The 15,687-nt window shown below is 62.8% G+C and overlaps 2 protein-coding genes across 5 annotated transcripts in view; both read left to right on the top strand.

The window, feature by feature from the left end:
• ZC3H3 (zinc finger CCCH-type containing 3) overlaps positions 1-5,756 on the top strand; it is a 93,676-nt gene extending 87,920 nt beyond the window's left edge. Inside the window, exons 10-12 of one of the 4 annotated variants that reach the window (XR_004735497.3) lie at positions 2,373-2,557; positions 3,111-4,775; positions 5,205-5,607. Coding sequence is in view for 2 of the 4 variants with exons in the window: in XM_035277435.3 (XP_035133326.2) it covers positions 2,373-2,557; positions 3,111-3,469; positions 5,205-5,236 (576 nt within the window). In the remaining 2 variants the exon portion in view is untranslated. Of the gene's footprint in view, positions 1-2,372; positions 2,558-3,110; positions 4,776-5,204 lie in introns of all 4 variants that reach the window. The other 3 variants (XR_013527983.1, XM_035277435.3, XM_035277436.3) reach the window with 3 other exon arrangements.
• A 6,644-nt stretch (positions 5,757-12,400) lies between these two features.
• On the top strand, positions 12,401-15,042 carry MAFA (MAF bZIP transcription factor A). Its single transcript, XM_008983084.4, has one exon. It carries the CDS (start codon positions 12,723-12,725, stop codon positions 13,791-13,793), a length of 1,071 nt encoding a protein of 356 aa, XP_008981332.2. The 5' UTR covers positions 12,401-12,722; the 3' UTR covers positions 13,794-15,042.
• The last annotated feature ends 645 nt before the right edge of the window (positions 15,043-15,687 follow it).

Here is a 15,687-nt window from a genome sequence, read left to right on the forward strand (position 1 = left end):
GTGCTGTTTTCCCCTGTTTTAAGGGAGGTCTTCTGTTGTGATATAAGCATTTCAGGCTATGCATTTTCCTCTAAGCCCTGCGGTAGCTGTTTCACAGATGGTGATACATTTCCAGATCTTTGGAGGGTTTTCTGGGGCTTTCGTTTGGCTCGTTTGGGTTTTCCGTTAGTGAACATTGAAGACTAAATGAACTTGAGATGAAGGTCTCAGGCCTTTTGAAATTTAAGATTCACTTCATGTCCAGGGTTTTCTTGTATATTTTCTTCTATCATTTTACTTTCTTCATAGCTCCTAGGTAATTTCAAAAAGTGACTTTATTTTTAGAGACAGAGTCTCACTCTGTTGCCCAGGCTGAAGTGCAGTGGTGCAATCTTGGCTCACTGCAACCTGTATCACCCAGGTTCAAGTGAGTCTTTGCGTCAGCATCCCGAGTAGCTGGGACTACAGGTGTGTGCCACCATGCCCAGCTAATTTTTGTGTTTTTAGGAGAGGCAGTTTAACCATGTTGGCCAGGCTGGTCTTGAACTCCTGACCTCAAGTGATCCACCTGCCTTGCACTCCCAAAGTGCTGGGATTACAGGTGTGAGTTGCTGTGCTGGACCTCGGAAAGTTCTTTCCGGTCCTGGGTATTTGGTTGTGTTCTGCAGGAGGGTTAGTTCTGACTGGCGCTGTCCAATACAAACGTGAGTCATATGTGCATTTCAACTTTTCTAGTAGCCACCTTTAAAAGGTTAAAAAAGAGCAGATGGAATCATATGTTTTATTTAACCCAACCTATCAAAAATTTCAACATGTAATCAAGGAAGAAGAAATGTATGTTTTACATTCTTTTGTTTCTACTCTCTCAGTCCCGGCACATGGTTTTCACCAACACGCACACCTCAGCTCACACTGGCTGTGTGGCAGGTGCCTTCTGGCCACTTCAGCTGGCACTCCGCATCCAGTGTTGCCACCAGCCATTGTTGGAGCCATGGCTGCATCTGATAAAATGGACCCGCATGCCCCCAGGCTCGTCCCAGCACACGTGTGATGCCTGTGCTGGGGGTAGGGCTCTCCCTGTCAGGCACAGCCACCGCCCCTGCCCCCCAGGATGCCTCGCCCCCAAGTCCCTGCAGGACCCAGCATCTCTCCAGCCGCAGGCTCCTGAGCAGCCCATGGGTCTCTGGGCCCCACAGCACTGCCAGGCCCTGCCTAGAGGGACTTGGACTCTGTGTAGCAGGAACGAGTGAGCAAGGGTGTGGGCACTGGCCTGAGCCTGGCTTCCACCTGGGGGGCGCAGCGGGGGCCACACCACAGGAGCCAGGGAAGGTATGCGGTGCAGTGGGGCCCAGCTCTGAGGAGGTGCTCACGGCCAGCCCCAAGTACAGGAACAGTACCTAAGATCACAGATTCTTAGGTCAGGTGCCCGGCAAGCAGGGGCCATGTGGCTGGGAGGACATGGGTTCAAGGCTGTGGCACCCCACGAGCTGGAAGCACTCCGGCCACTCCAGTGCCATGGCAGGTTTGAGCCACTCTTGGTGCGTTAGGCAGGGAGCTTGTCACAGTTTGCGCTGGTCCCATGAAGAGCAGTTTGGGTGCCCCATGCAGTGGGCTCTGCAGGGTGGCGGGGAGGGAATACCCTCCCTGAAAGGCCTTGGGCACGAGGTGGCAGGCAGCTGGGCTGCAGAGCAAAGGCCAGGAGCGGTGGGCAAAGGACGGGCAGGCTGGGCACCCTGCTCCCTGAGCTGGGCTCAGCCACTGGAGCCTTGGGCAGCCTCTTCGTGTTTCCCTGTGGGCCTGGAAGGAGAGCTGGGGCCATGTTGCTGCCCAGAGCACCTGCTGGCTGGCACGCCCCCTACCCCTCGGGTATAATTAGTGCTGTGACAGGTGCTAGGGATCACGTGCCAAGCCCAACCCAGCCCTGACCCAGTGCGGCCTGGCCTCAGCTGACCTGCCCCCCTCCCCTTACCCAGCTCAAGCCCCCTGCTCCTCCCGCTGCTTGTCTCTAGCCACACCTACCTTCCCAGGCTCCCTCTGGGCTGCCTGGATGGGCGAGCCAGTGTCTGGCAGAGGTAGCGGGCAGGCAGAGCCCTGAGCCCATGGCCTGGCTGAAGGCTTTGGGAGTCCCCAGGCTGGCTCCGCCCCACCATGCTCTCAGTCTGTGCCCAGGGCCTCCAGTTGCTGAGGGCCTCTTACAGGTAGGTGAGGGCCCACGTGGAGCCTCTCTGGCCTGGTGGCCTCAACCTTCCAAAAGGATACCTTTGGCCCCAAGACTTGGGCAGAGCCTGTGGGGCCTGTGGGTGCTCAGGGGGCTAGCCTGGCCCTCCTTGCTCTCGCCATGCAGGGCCACAGCCTCCAGCAAGCCCACCTAGCTGCACCCCTTCTCTCTGCAGTGCAAGAAGAAACACACACTGCTGTGCCCTGACTTCGCCCGCAGGGGGTCGTGTCCCCGGGGCACCCAGTGCCAGCTGCTCCACCGTACCCGGAAACGCCATAGTCGGCGGGCAGCCACATCCCCCACCCCAGGACCCAGCGACACTGCTGCCAGGAGCACAGCCTCGGCCAGCCACGGGTCCAGGTGATGGGGCAGTGGGCACTATACATGTGAGCCTAGGTGTCTCCTCCCTGTCTGAGGAGATTCTCAGGGCCCTCTGCGTGAGCGCTCCCCCCACCCGACTCCAGCTCTTCAGGCTTCAGATCCAGAAAGGAATCTCAAGCCGAGGCTGGGGTCGTGTGACCCCCAGAGCTACCCCTACCCAACTTCCAAGTCTGGACAGAGCCAAGGGCATCCCTCGCCCATGGAGGAAGGTGGGGCTTCACAGACACCTACTCACCGGGAGAGGGTGGGAGTTCTAGCCCCTGGAGGAGTCTGGGGCTCCCTCGTCCAGCCCCCATGTAGACCAGGAAGCCAAGGCCCTGGAGGTGAAGGGCAGGCTTGGTGTGGAGCTGGGGCCTTCCCCGCACCTGGTCTGTCCTTGTGGCCAAGGGCCAGGCTTGACCTGTGCCTCCAGCTTTGCCCTGAGTTCAAGGGGGCCACAGAGGCAGGAAGCAGCTGAGAGCATGAGTGGCCTGTCGCTGGGACCCCTGCCCATCATCCCCTCCTCACACGTCTGTCCCTTCCTTCCCTGCAGGAAGCCCTTGGCAGCCCAGCGCCCCACCAGGCAGATGCCCAGCTCTCCTGCCCTCACTGTGGCTGCCCTGGCTGCGCCTCCCCACTCCCCAGGGGTGTCAGCCTCTCCCTCATCCTCCAAGGCTTCCTCCTCCTCTTCTTCCTCCTCTTCTCCTTCCTCCTCCCCCGCCTCCCCCTCCTCCCTGTCTCCTCTCAATTCCTTGGACCAGGAGGCCCCCTCTCTCCAGGAGGCCGCCTCAGTAGTGGCGCGCTCCAGCAGGCTCTGCAAGCTGCCTTCCTTCATCTCTCTGAAGTCCTCGCCGAGCCCAGGAGGCCAGCCCAGGGCCCGGGCCCCCAGGGTCCCCTTGACCAAGGACTCAGGTAGGCAGCATGGCCTGGCTCGGGCACGGGGGAGTTTTAAATGCCCATCTCAGACCACCACGTCAGAATCTCCAGGTGGAGCCTGGGTGAGTCCTGAGGGCGCCAGGTGTGCACCTGCCAGCCCGGGGGGCAGGGCCAGCCGGGGGCGAGTGTAGCGGTGGCCGCTGCACAGTCTGCCCCAGCTGAGGGCTGATTTAATTAGAAAGCACCCATTTCTGTTAATTTGTTCTGGAAGATCACGGCGCACTCCTGGAGAGAACAGATGTTCCCTCTCCCCCAGTGAGCATTTGGGGCTTGGTAAATGGCTCCACTCAGCCTTGTTTAGGAGAGAAAAGAGGATTTTATGGCTGCAAACGACCCTTTCTGTAAACATTTTACAGCTCTCCGCGCGTTTGAGTGACGATAAACCCCACGCAGCTCGGCGGGCAGCAAATCTGCGGCCATACGGCTATCGTTTTATTGTCATATTTCACGGTCGTAACGTTAATGGGAGATGCTTGCTGCAGCCTTCTCCAGCAGCTCCGCTGAGCACGCCCAAACGCCTGCCTCGGAGGGGCTGCCTCCTGCTCACAGCCTCCACATTGGGCATGGAGTGTGGCCAGACCCCGCCCCACGAGACCTGGGCACCCGCTCCCTCCGTCTGGGCGGGTGTCTCTGGGGTGGGGGAGCAGATAGGCCCCAGGCAGCCACCTCTTCTATTTTTTTTTTAAGATCAGGAACCCGGCAGCCAATTCCAGAGCCAGCAGAGGTGGGCAGGGTGCTGAGGGGTCCCATGTGCAGCTTGGGTGGGCCCCTCAAAAGGCTGCTGTGGCCGGCACTCGGGCAGGTGGAGGTGCCTGGGATGGTTTCTGGGTAGGAAGCTGGGCTGCAGTGCTGGCACCGCCACAGGGTCAGGCTGACAGGTCAGAGCAGGGTAGTCTGCTGCCTGGGCCCACAGCAGTGTTCGGGCAAGTGGGCTCGTCTGCCCTGAAGAGGGTCACTGGGGCAAGGCCAGTCTTGGGACAGCTACATGGAGGCGTCTGTATTCAGTGGGCTGCTATGGTGTCCGTGGGGTGGTCTGGAGGAGATCTGGGGAGGGAGGAGAGGCGCCGGCACCTAGTGAGTGGGTGCTCACAAGGCAGGAGCCCCCGAGGTCCCCCCGCTGTGGGGAACTGCTTCCTCCCACACCTGCCTCCAGGTCCTGCCCGCCTCACCCTGGGGCCTCTGTCCTGCCCTGCCCCTCCTGCCACAGCTTGTGTGCACCCCAGCTTTCCCCATGGAAGGTGCAGCATGGCCGCCTCACGGGCCTGGCAGCCTCACTGCAGGTGTGAGTGTGTGGGGTTGCCTGGTGCTGTGTGTGCTGGGACCCATGGCTTAACCTGCAGACCCTGTAGCTAGGACCGCTGCCCCTGCCAGGAGGACCCTTGGTTTGCAGGCAGAAGCCTCAGTTTACCCCATAGTCTGAGCCTGCACCACGGTTGGACAGGCACAGTGGCTCACCAGGACCCATTGGCCACAGGGTCAGGAGCTGAGGCCTGTGGCCTGTGTGTGCTCTTCTCTCTCGAACCCAGATCCTGTTAGCTTGGGTTGACAGAGCTGCCCTGTCCTGAGCCCCAGACCAGGAGTGTTGCAGACTGCAGAGGGTCTTCTGGGGCTGACAGAGCTGCCCCGTCCTGAGCCCCAGCCCAGGAGTGTTGCAGACTGCGGAGGGTCTTCTAGGGCTTTCCTGGCACCTGACTTTTGCCCTCTTCCACAGGGAAGCTTCTGCATATCAAGCCACGTTTGTGAGGACCCCAGGAACCCACCTGCACCTACCTCAGACCCTGGTCCTTGGAGAGGAAAGAGGCTCTGTCTGCCACTCTGCCCCAGAGGAGGGCTGCCCACCACCAAGCCCCACCTGGGGCCACAGGGACACTGTTCTGCCTGCCTGGAAACTTCCGTGACCAGTGTGTGCCCAGGGCCTGGCCCCTGTCCCCACCCACCACCCTCCAGGGTGCCAAGCAGGGGTGGCCTCCAGGCCTGTTCCCCACAGCCGTTGGCAGCAGTGGCCCTGCGGCCCCCCAGCCCTCTCCACCCAGGTCTTGAGCCCAGTAAAGAGGCCACTGGCCAGGCCTCCCAGGCAGGTGTTTTATGTTCAGCAATAAAGGTTCTGTCCATAACTGGTTGGCTTCTCCTGACTGCCACCACACCACTACCAGGCGGTTGGCACTGCCCCTCTGGGCAGGAGCGTGGGGCCCCTTTCCTACCTCCCAGGATAGTTCGGAGGTCAGAAGGAGCTTCTCCCCAGGCCTGAGCCAGTGCCATCTGGGGTGGGGAAGGCCTGGGGGGCACTCTGGGGCCATGGTGAGTGGGGCAGCTAGGCTGGCTCCCAGCTCTCTCGCCCTGCACAGGTGCCCATGCTGGAGGGGCCTGGCCGGAGGCCTGGCTGAGGTTGTGTCAGGGACCCTGGATTGGGAGAGGCAAGGCCTGGAGGGGCACAGGCTCCTCTGGGGATCTGCTCCCCACTTCTCTCACCTCCAGAGAAATAGAGGGTGGCCCCTGGGCGAGGCACGCCAGCAACTTTCAGGGGCCCCACAGCGCAGCCTGGAGTCAGATGCTCAAGTCTCGTGCCCTCTGCCTGCCTGGGCTCCAAGTGGGTGGCCGTGCCACTGCCCACCCCACACCCCGCAGGGCCCCTTGGCCTGGTCCACACTCTGGGTGGGGAGAAGGCTCTGTCCCCTCAAGGCCCTGGCCTCCACCCTGGAGTGGGGCGTCCGGACGTTGGCATCAGAGGGCATGAGGCGTGTGAGGCTCACGGGACAGTTCCACCAGAGCCCGTGCTGAGTGACATGGTGGTTTCCAGTTCTCTCCATGGTGGCCATTGCCATGACCTCTTCCCTGTGCTCCTGGGCCCCAGCCTGTGGCCTTGGTCCTGCTGTAGCCGGATTGGGTAGGACAGTGGATTCTGGAAGCCTGAGCTGTGGGTGGGGTGTGCCCAGCTGGCTTCAGTCCCCTCCAGCACTGGCCTGGCTCACCCAGACATGGGCCCAGACATAGGGTCTCATGTCCATGCTCCGGGCCCATCATGGAGCAGTAGGCAGTAGGCAAACTGTGGCTGCTCTCAGCCACACCCTCCTTTCTCCAGGAGCAGAGGGGGCCGTGGGTCCTGCACTGGGCTGATGAGGGGAGACCAGGGACACGGATTGGAGCCCGCAGCAGCAGGCACCAAAACCAACAGCCTCGGCCTGCAGGGCCTGCTTCCCAGGCTGGCTGGACAGAAAGAACCAGGGCTGGCGGAGGCAAGGTGTCGGGGCCACCCATAGACCCAAGCCTCCTATGCCTGTGGGGCCCCTCAGCCTTGTGCCTCCTCCCCGTGGCTCATTGTGAAGGGCTACTAGGCAGGACTGGGGGTCCCAAGCTGTGACCACCTCTTAAGATCACCTTGCTGCCTCCCTCCTGGGCCACTTGATAAATGGGGTCATGGGCTTGCACCTCAGACTGGGCTCTCTGGGACCACTCATGGGCACCAGGTGGACACGAGGCAGCTGATGCTCTAACCTCACTTTGTACCACTGGCAGTGTCTGCTGCAGGCCCCCTGGGCAGCTGGACCCACCCATGGGTGCCACTGCATTCGGCCACCCTGGGGCTGGCACATGGCCCCTGAAACATGAAATGTTTGTGGGTGGTTGGGAGTGGGGAAAAGACGCCCCGACCACCCAGTCAGTGCCTGCCTGGGACCATGAGCTCTGCCATCTGCCACATGGCACAGCCTCTCGCAGGCCCCAGGCTTTGCTCCTGGACAGGGGGTGTGACGGCAGTTCAGGGCTAGGCCCACTGTCCCCAGGAGTGGCCAGCAGGAAGGCTCAGAAAAGGCCGGACACTGTCTTCGGGGGGGCACTATGGGGTCCCAGTCCCCCACCTGGGGACCTTGTGCAGCCTGGGCTCTGCCTGGTCACTAGTCCCTGCTAGTCCCCTGCATGGATGGAGTGTGCCCATTTGGTCACATGAGGACCCTCATGCCAAGGGGCAGCTGGCCCAGGGACCCGGGCAGGTGGAACTAGGGGAGTGCCTGTCCCTGCCCTATGGCCTCAGCTGAGGACAGCTTAGTGGACTGTCCCCTGCTGGGGTGGCTGGAACAGGGAAGGCCTCCTGAGGAGAGGGGGGAAGCCTGCACCCAAGCCCATGTGTGCAGCAGAGTGGTGTGTGCTGGGGCAGCTGGACGGAGACCCCACAGCGGAAGGGCACATCCCCTGGGGGGATCCTCAGCCCTGGCGGGGCATGGCCGGGTCTCAGGCAGGCAAAGCATCCCACAGCGCCAAGAGGATTGGTCTTAGGGTTGCTGCCTCATCTGAGGGAGATGTGATGCCAAAGAGGTGGGAGACTTCGGCAGAGTCCATGGCCCCTGGGGGAGGTGGATGGGGGGAGGGCAGGGGGCGCAGCAGTGATTTCTGAGTGTGGCTCTGTGCCCCCTGTATCTGGAGGGGTGCTGGCCTGGACCCCGCCCCAGGGGCTGTGAGGTGACGGGAGAGTGTCTGGGGGTCAGCCGGGAGCCCCTGCACCTTCCTGAGCTAGACCTGTGCACATCCTGCCTCTGAGCTGAGGACGCTGGCCCTGCCTCACTTAGTGCCCACCAGCACGAGAGCTCCAGGAGGGCAGGGAGCTTGGGTGTGCTCATTCATGGCTGAGCGAGCGCCCTAACTGGAGCTCTCGTGCACCATACGTGCTTGAGTGGGGGCAAAAGGAAGGGGCGGAGCAGTGGACAGGCTGAGGAGGGACTCTCCGGAGGCCCAGGATTTGTTTTTTTTGATTGTTTTGCTTTTTAACTGCAAATCAGCCCCTGCGAGGAAGAGGGCCCCTCTCCCCAGCAGCAGGAGCAGGTTGAGGTGGAGGCAGCCCCAGCAGGCTCCTAGCCCAGAAGACGCTGAGCCTCTGTCTGTGGGACAGAGAAGGTTCCGTCTGCCATGATAACTTCCAGGGAACGCTGGCACCGGGGGCGTGGGAAGCACGTGGCTCCCTGCTCAGGCTTTCCAACCTAAATAAATGCCACAAAAATGACACTCCAGACTCTACAAGAGCTCTGCGCAGAGGACCTACTGTTGGGGTGGCAGGGTGGGGTTCCGGAGGTCTGTGCGCAGCCTGGCAGGGTAAGCTCAGCCCTCCTGTGCGGCTGTGCTCTGGCAGGGATGGAGAGCTGTGCCGGATAGTCCCCTCTGCCCCCTTCCCGCAGTAAAATGCATGAGCTCGGGGCCCCAGCAGACAGCAGACTGCGTGGGGTCCCATGGTGGACAGCAGAGGGGGCCACAGGGTTCAGGTGGTGGGCACCCCAGTCTCCCTGTCCCTCCTCATACCAGCCTCCTCGGGTTCAGATCTTGACCCAGCCACCTTGGGCCCTTCCATGCCCCTCCCAGGCAGGGGCTCTGGGCTCCCTGCTCCCGGCCTGAAGGGCTTGACCCCTCCATCTGCTCAGGTGTCCATGAGGCCCCACCAGCCCCACCAACCCAGCACTCCCCACCCAGCCAACCTTCCACCTTTTCACAAACATGCATGGGGGTCGGGCCCTAAGGTGGCCTCGTAAACCCCTAGTGTTGATACCCACAGGTGACCCCTTTCCACCAACAGACTCCAGGAGGGTGGCTGGATGCTACAGCTGTGATCGCAGCACCTTATGCCCTGCTGAGAGCCTCTCCTGGCTGGCCTGAGGAGCAGGGCCCGTGCTGGGGACCACACCTGGTGAGGAGCTCAGGGAGGCCTCCAGTTCTACAGATCTGAGGAAATAATTCTGCCAACAGCCTGATGGTGCCCGGTGACAGAGACCTCCCCATCCCACATTGAGACTGCAGCCCGGCCACCTCCTAGACTGCATGCTGGACAAGGGGCCCCTGCTAAGCCCTGCCTGGACACTTGGCCCACAGAAGCCATGAGACTATAAATGTGTGTTAAGTTTCTAAACGTGAGATAAGTTGTGAGACAGCAATAGAAAGCAAATCCACTGTCATTTGACTTATTTTTATAGCTGATACTCTGTTCTCTGAGGCCTACTCAGGAGACTGTATTTTACAAAAACTGCAAGTGTGTCCCAGCCCACATGCCCCTTCCTCACATGACCTACACAGACAGTGTCGGTGCCCCTGCCCAGGGTGGTGGCTGACCTCTACACACCGGGACCGCCAGCACAGTGCAGCAGCTTCTGAGGCACATGTGTCCCTCCACCTTCCTCTCTGGGACACAGACACTGGGAACCAGCAGCCATGCTGTGAGGAAGCCCAACCAGCCAAGGGGAGCAGCCCTGTGGAGGAATCACAAGCAGCTGTTTTGGCAGACAGCTGCCACCATCTGCCAGGCCTGGGTGTGAAGACGCTACTCAATGGCACCATCTGTCTGCTGTCCCATCACCCCAGACCCCAAGTCCTCCCACTGTCAGGATCAGAGGCAAGCCCTGCCCCTATTGCCAGGACACATCTCCCCAGAGCCCATGGATGAAATAATACTGTCTTGTGCTATCAAGCTTCAGGGGGCTTCTCAGCAAGGGACCCTGGCCACCTCCCTGATGGAATGTGCCCCTAGGCAGATGGGCTGAACACTAGCTGCTTAGGAGAAGCTCGTTGGGTGCATGAGTTACCCGCCACACAGGCTGCCCCTGTGGAATTCTGTGAGGACCAAATGCTGGAAGTTTGGAGGGTGTAAGAAGCCCTTGGGTTGGGGGGCTGGCGGGAAGGGAGAGCACCTCTCCTGGGAGCCCAGGGAAGAGCCGTGCACAGGTGAATTCTAGGCAGCCATCCTGGCCTTGAGGTTGGGGTGGGTGGGTTAGGGAAGATCTTTGAGGCCACCCCAGCCTCCGACAGCTTCTCCCCCATCTCAGAGCAAGATGAGTCACTAGTGCTTCCTGTGCCACTGAGTCCAAGCATGGCTGGGGAGTCAGCAGGCAGCGTCCCTTGGCCTGAGATCAGGAGCTATAGCCCCCCGGAGGGCTCTCACTGCAACAACCTGGGGTCAGGCACCTCCTTCATTCCCACGGGTGTGCCGGAGTCCTACTGGGCTGGTGAATGAACACCCTCCCCTGGTCTACTTGGCTTGGCAGGAGCCACAGTGTGACGGGGAGCCAGCAGGGACAGTGGAGGCACAGCCCGATGGAAACACTCTCTCCTTCCTCCTCAGCCCCCTTTCCAGCGAGCCCAGGGCCGCCAGGGTGTGGTGCCCAGAAATGCTGCTACAGCCTTGGAGGGCAGTGTAAGGGCCCTCCAGCCCCAACGACTCTTGCTGGGCTGCAGGTGCATTCATCGTGACTACCACCAGCTCCGCCGCACGGTGGCGTCTCCCTCCCGGGCCTTCCTCCCTCTGAACACGGGGTGCCATAAAGGAAACCCCACAGCCCTGGCTGGCTGGTCACTCGTGGTCTCAAGTCCAGGTACCCGGCATGGGGACTTGACTGCTGTGTGCCCACTTTTCTGAGCCTTCATTTCTTCATCTGTGGAAGGCTGACGATACTGGGATGGTGGCTGTGAGTTAGCCATGGGAGATGGGCTCCAGCGTTGAGTACTGAGCGAGCTGAAGCAGGTAGGGAGCTCAGAGCCCCGGCTGGGACAAGATCGGAGCAGAGGGGTCCCTGCAGGTGGGTCTCATGCTTTCCTTAGTCCTGTCACAGGGTGGAAGGCCTGGCCTTCCCACATCTGCAGTCCTGGCTCTGCCCAGAGGAGTGGGAGGGCCAGGGACACCTGGGACACCGTGGGAAGCAGGTGTTCAGTCCTCACCGCATGGCTGTCTTCTTGCTATAAAATCATAAATATCTGTAGAGGGAAAGAAAGGCTGGTTCAAAACCCGTGGCACCGGGACCAGGCCTCCCTTTGGCCTCTGCCCAACTCTTCCAGGCTTTTTTCTCTACGCAGGTGGTTACATTTTAGATTTATTTTTTTAATTGTTAAAGTCATAGAAGAGCAATGGAGAGAATTGAGAGAGAAAATAGTAGGCCCACTTCGGGTCACCGCCCTGTAACTCCTGGTGCCGGCCTTCCATCAGCCACTCGCTGGCTCGAGGACCTGGGGTCACAGGCCCACCGCCCATGGTCCCCGCCGTTGCCCCGTTTCCCTGAGCTGTCTCCTCCCAGCAGGTGCAAGGCCGCCAGGTGGAAATCCTGCCTTCCCGTCTCAGTTACCCGGGTCCCACTACCCGCCCAGCAAGGCGCCTCCAGCCCCGGGCGGTGAGCAGCTGGGGCCCGGGATTCCCAACGCCCTGAGGGGCCCTGCCCCCGCCGCTCTCACCCACCCGCGTCGTTCTGCGACCCCCACAGTCCTGCGCCCTCCGCGGGCTCCCACACGCCGGCTCTCCGTTCCTGGCCCCACGCGCGTGTCCCCCCTCCTCCCGCCCCGCGTGTCCTGACGCCCGGAGGTGCCGGCAACTTTGTTGACCAAATTCCTGAACGCGCTGAGCCGCAGGCTAAAAATAACCGGCTCAGCGCGTCGCGCCCTGACGGGCCGCGCGGTGTCACCCGTGTCCAGAGGCCCGGAGGTCCCGCCGCCGCCGCCGCTAGCGCAGCTGCTGACGGAGTCCAGGCCGGGCCGCGAACTCAGGGGGCCGAGGGGCGCCCCGCCACGTGGCCCGAGGTGGACGAGGCCCCGAGGGAGTCCCCGGGCGCGGCCCCGCTCTGCTCCCCCGGACTCTCCGGCCGCCAGATCCCGGAGCTGAGGCCCCTGGGGACCGCGGTTACCCCCCGCGCCCCCAGTGCGCCCTCTGCCCGTGCAGTGCCCCGTGATGGTCGCCAGAGGGCCCTATCCCCTCCTCTCGCCAGCGGCCGGTCCCCACCCCTTCTCACAGCTGTTTCCCGCAGGAGATTGACAGCTGGGCTCCGAGTTGCCATGGGGATAGGCAAATGAGGGAGGCGGGGAAGGGGCTCCGATTGGCCCGGGGGCGCGCGCCCCACCCAGGGAGGCGGGACCGGGCGTCCGGCTCTATAAAGGGGCGCGCGCCTCTCGGCGTTCAGCCGTGGGAGGCGGGGCCGGCCGGTGGCGCGGGTGGGGCGCGGGAGCGGACAGGGAGCTGCCTGAGGCGGCGGCCGCGGGGAGGAGGCGGTAGCGCGGGCCCTGAGCCGCCCGAGACACCCGGCCGGCGGCGCCCCCAGCGCGCCGCCCCGGAGTTAACCACGTGAAACTTTTCCCTGAGCCCCTCGGCGCCGCAGCTCCGAGCCGGCGCCCCCCCGCCCCCGCCGGGACCGCCGCCCGCGGGGAGCAGGGGGGCGAGAGGCCCGCGGCTCCCCCGACCGACGCCGCCCGTCGGGGCGCGGCCGGGCTCGGGCCCCGGGCGATGGCCGCGGAGCTGGCGATGGGCGCCGAGCTGCCCAGCAGCCCGCTGGCCATCGAGTACGTCAACGACTTCGACCTGATGAAGTTCGAGGTGAAGAAGGAGCCGCCCGAGGCCGAGCGCTTCTGCCACCGCCTGCCGCCGGGCTCGCTGTCCTCGACGCCGCTCAGCACGCCCTGCTCCTCCGTGCCCTCCTCGCCCAGCTTCTGCGCGCCCAGCCCGGGCACCGGCGGCGGGGGCGGCGGCGCGGGGGGCGGCGGAGGCGCGTCTCAGGCCGGGGGCGCCCCGGGGCCGCCGAGCGGGGGCCCCGGCGCCGTCGGGGGCGCGTCGGGGAAGCCGGCGCTGGAGGATCTGTACTGGATGAGCGGCTACCAGCACCACCTGAACCCCGAGGCGCTCAACCTGACGCCAGAGGACGCGGTGGAGGCGCTCATCGGCAGCGGCCACCACGGCGCGCACCACGGCGCGCACCACCCGGCGGCCGCCGCGGCCTACGAGGCTTTCCGGGGCCAGGGCTTCGCGGGCAGCGGCGGCGGCGCGGACGACATGGGCGCCGGCCACCACCACGGCGCGCACCACGCCGCCCACCACCACCATGCCGCCCACCACCACCACCACCATCACGGCGGCGGCGCGGGCCACGGCCACGGCCACGGCGGCGCGGGCCACCACGTGCGCCTGGAGGAGCGTTTCTCCGACGACCAGCTGGTGTCCATGTCGGTGCGCGAGCTGAACCGGCAGCTCCGCGGCTTCAGCAAGGAGGAGGTCATCCGGCTCAAGCAGAAGCGGCGCACGCTCAAGAACCGCGGCTACGCGCAGTCCTGCCGCTTCAAGCGGGTGCAGCAGCGGCACATTCTGGAGAGCGAGAAGTGCCAGCTCCAGAGCCAGGTGGAGCAGCTGAAGCTGGAGGTGGGGCGCCTGGCCAAGGAACGGGACGTATACAAGGAGAAATACGAGAAGCTGGCCGGCCGGGGCGGCCCCGGGGGCGCGGGCGGGGCTGGTTTCCCGCGGGAGCCTTCGCCGCCGCAGGCCGGGCCCGGCGGGGCCAAGGGCGCGCCCGACTTTTTCCTGTAAGCGCCAGACCCCGAGCCCGCGCCGCCGTCGCCGCGGACAAGTTCGCGCAGGCCTCCCGGGGCTGGGCTTGGACTCGGCGGTCCCGGACGTGCTGGCCCCGCTGCGAAGTCTGCGGGCGCGGGGCTGGAGGCCCCTTGGCTCCTGGCCCCCGTTCGCGCGCGTCTGCCCGGGTCGCCGTCTTGACGTTGCGCAGAGGACGGTGATTTCCAATGAAACTTGAGCCAGGTCTAACTTCTTTCCAAGCGTCCACTTGTACATATGTCGAGCGCGGTTCTCCGTTCCCACTGTCGCCCTGCCCGCCGAGGGGCCGCGCAGCCGTGCGTCCCTTCCCAGGTAGCCCCTGCCTGCCCCCGCCCTCCTCCTCTGTTCTCGTCTCAGCTTCCCTTTCCTTGACTTTTTAAACTCCTCCTCCCCCTTTTAAAATCAGTCTTATTTTCGAAGTATTTATATTTATTATGCTTGGTGATTACGAAAGAAAACCTCGGAGGAAGCCCCTTCCTTCCCCAGCCGGCTCCGCCCTCAGTCGCGAGTCTCAGCATGTGTCGCTCGCCAGGAGGGGCCCGGCCCCTGCCTGCCCCCTCCCCGCTTGCCCCCGACCCTGCTACTGGCGTTCCCTGGGGGTGAAGCCAGGGACGTCACCTGTGCTGTGTTCAGGCCTGCTGTCCTACTATGCTCATGGGGGGAGGGGGGTGGGTCCTGTGCTCAGCCGGGTGGGGCTGGCCCGGACCCCGAGCTGCTGTCTCTATGCACCAGAACGTATCTATGACTCTTGGGAAAATATATCTTATTTTAATCTTCAAGAGAAGTGAAAGAAAAAAGTAATGCAGAGTATTTCTAGCAGAAAAAAAATTTTTTAAGAGGAGGCTTTGGCCAGAGCCTCCCGCATGGGGAGGGTGGAGAAAGTATTTTCATTTTAATTTAAGTTGTGTTTCGTTTTGTTTGTGGAATCTTCCTTTAATGCTTCATCACGTTTTGGACTAGCGGGGAGAGAGAGCGAGGAGGAGGGTGCCCCGGCCCCTGCAGGCTGGGCCAGGCCCCTGGGGGACCTGCCCAGTTTTCTGGGGCCCTCAGGGGCCTTCCCCGGGATTGCAGCCGGTCCGCAGCCCTCCCTTGAACACTCCGAGTGGAAGACGCGCCTACTCGTTGAAAGTTTTGTTGTGTTGTTGGTTTCCGTTGGGTTCTTTTTTCATTTGCTACGAAACTGAGAGAAAGAAGACAATACACACAGAAAATAAATTCTTTAGATCCAGTCACTGCGGCCTGGCTGGTTTGTCGGCGGCTTTTGGTTTTGCGGTGTTCCTCCCCGAAGCGGAGGGCCCTGCATTGGGCTTGGTGCTGGCCCTGGGTGACGGACGGGCCCTCAGTGACAGCAGGACCAGGGAGACACTGAGCATCGAGGCGACGTCAGCCAGCCCGCACCCTGCAGACCTGTGTCCTCTGCAGCTGCCCTCGGCGAGGAAGGCCAAGGGACTTTTGGGGAGAGTCACTGAGGCAGGCTGGGGGTGCAGGGCAGGTGGCGTCCTTGGGGAGATGCACTGCTGCATCCTGTTGGCCAGAACTGTCCCCAGCCCTCAGCCCGCCCGTCTCCTCTCCCACCTGAAGGTGCAGCCTGCCCTCTGTCCTCTGTACTGCTGGCTGGGCATGGACTGGGGTCGCCAGGGAGGAGGCAGCACCCCAGAAACCTCACCCCACAGGGCCCCAGGCCAGCCACAGGCTGGTTGGTTCCCTCCCTTCACCGTCGGAAGAGAGGCAGGTGAGGATCCGTGGTTTGCAAATTTTGAGAGAGGGCTTCTGGCCTGCAAGGGCTCCCCAGACTCGCTGTCCTTGGGAGGACGCTGCGCTGCTTTTCTGTCTGGGGGAAGCAAAGGTTCTTTCTGGGGATGGGACAGAGTTC

Source organism: Callithrix jacchus, chromosome 16 (genome assembly GCF_049354715.1).
Source record: "Callithrix jacchus isolate 240 chromosome 16, calJac240_pri, whole genome shotgun sequence".
Taxonomy (NCBI): Eukaryota; Metazoa; Chordata; class Mammalia; order Primates; family Cebidae; genus Callithrix; species Callithrix jacchus.

Excerpts from the sequence above, each read along its gene's own strand:
- MAFA (XM_008983084.4), top strand. The coding sequence starts at position 12,723 with ATGGCCGCGGAGCTGGCGATGGGCGCCGAGCTGCCCAGCAGCCCGCTG.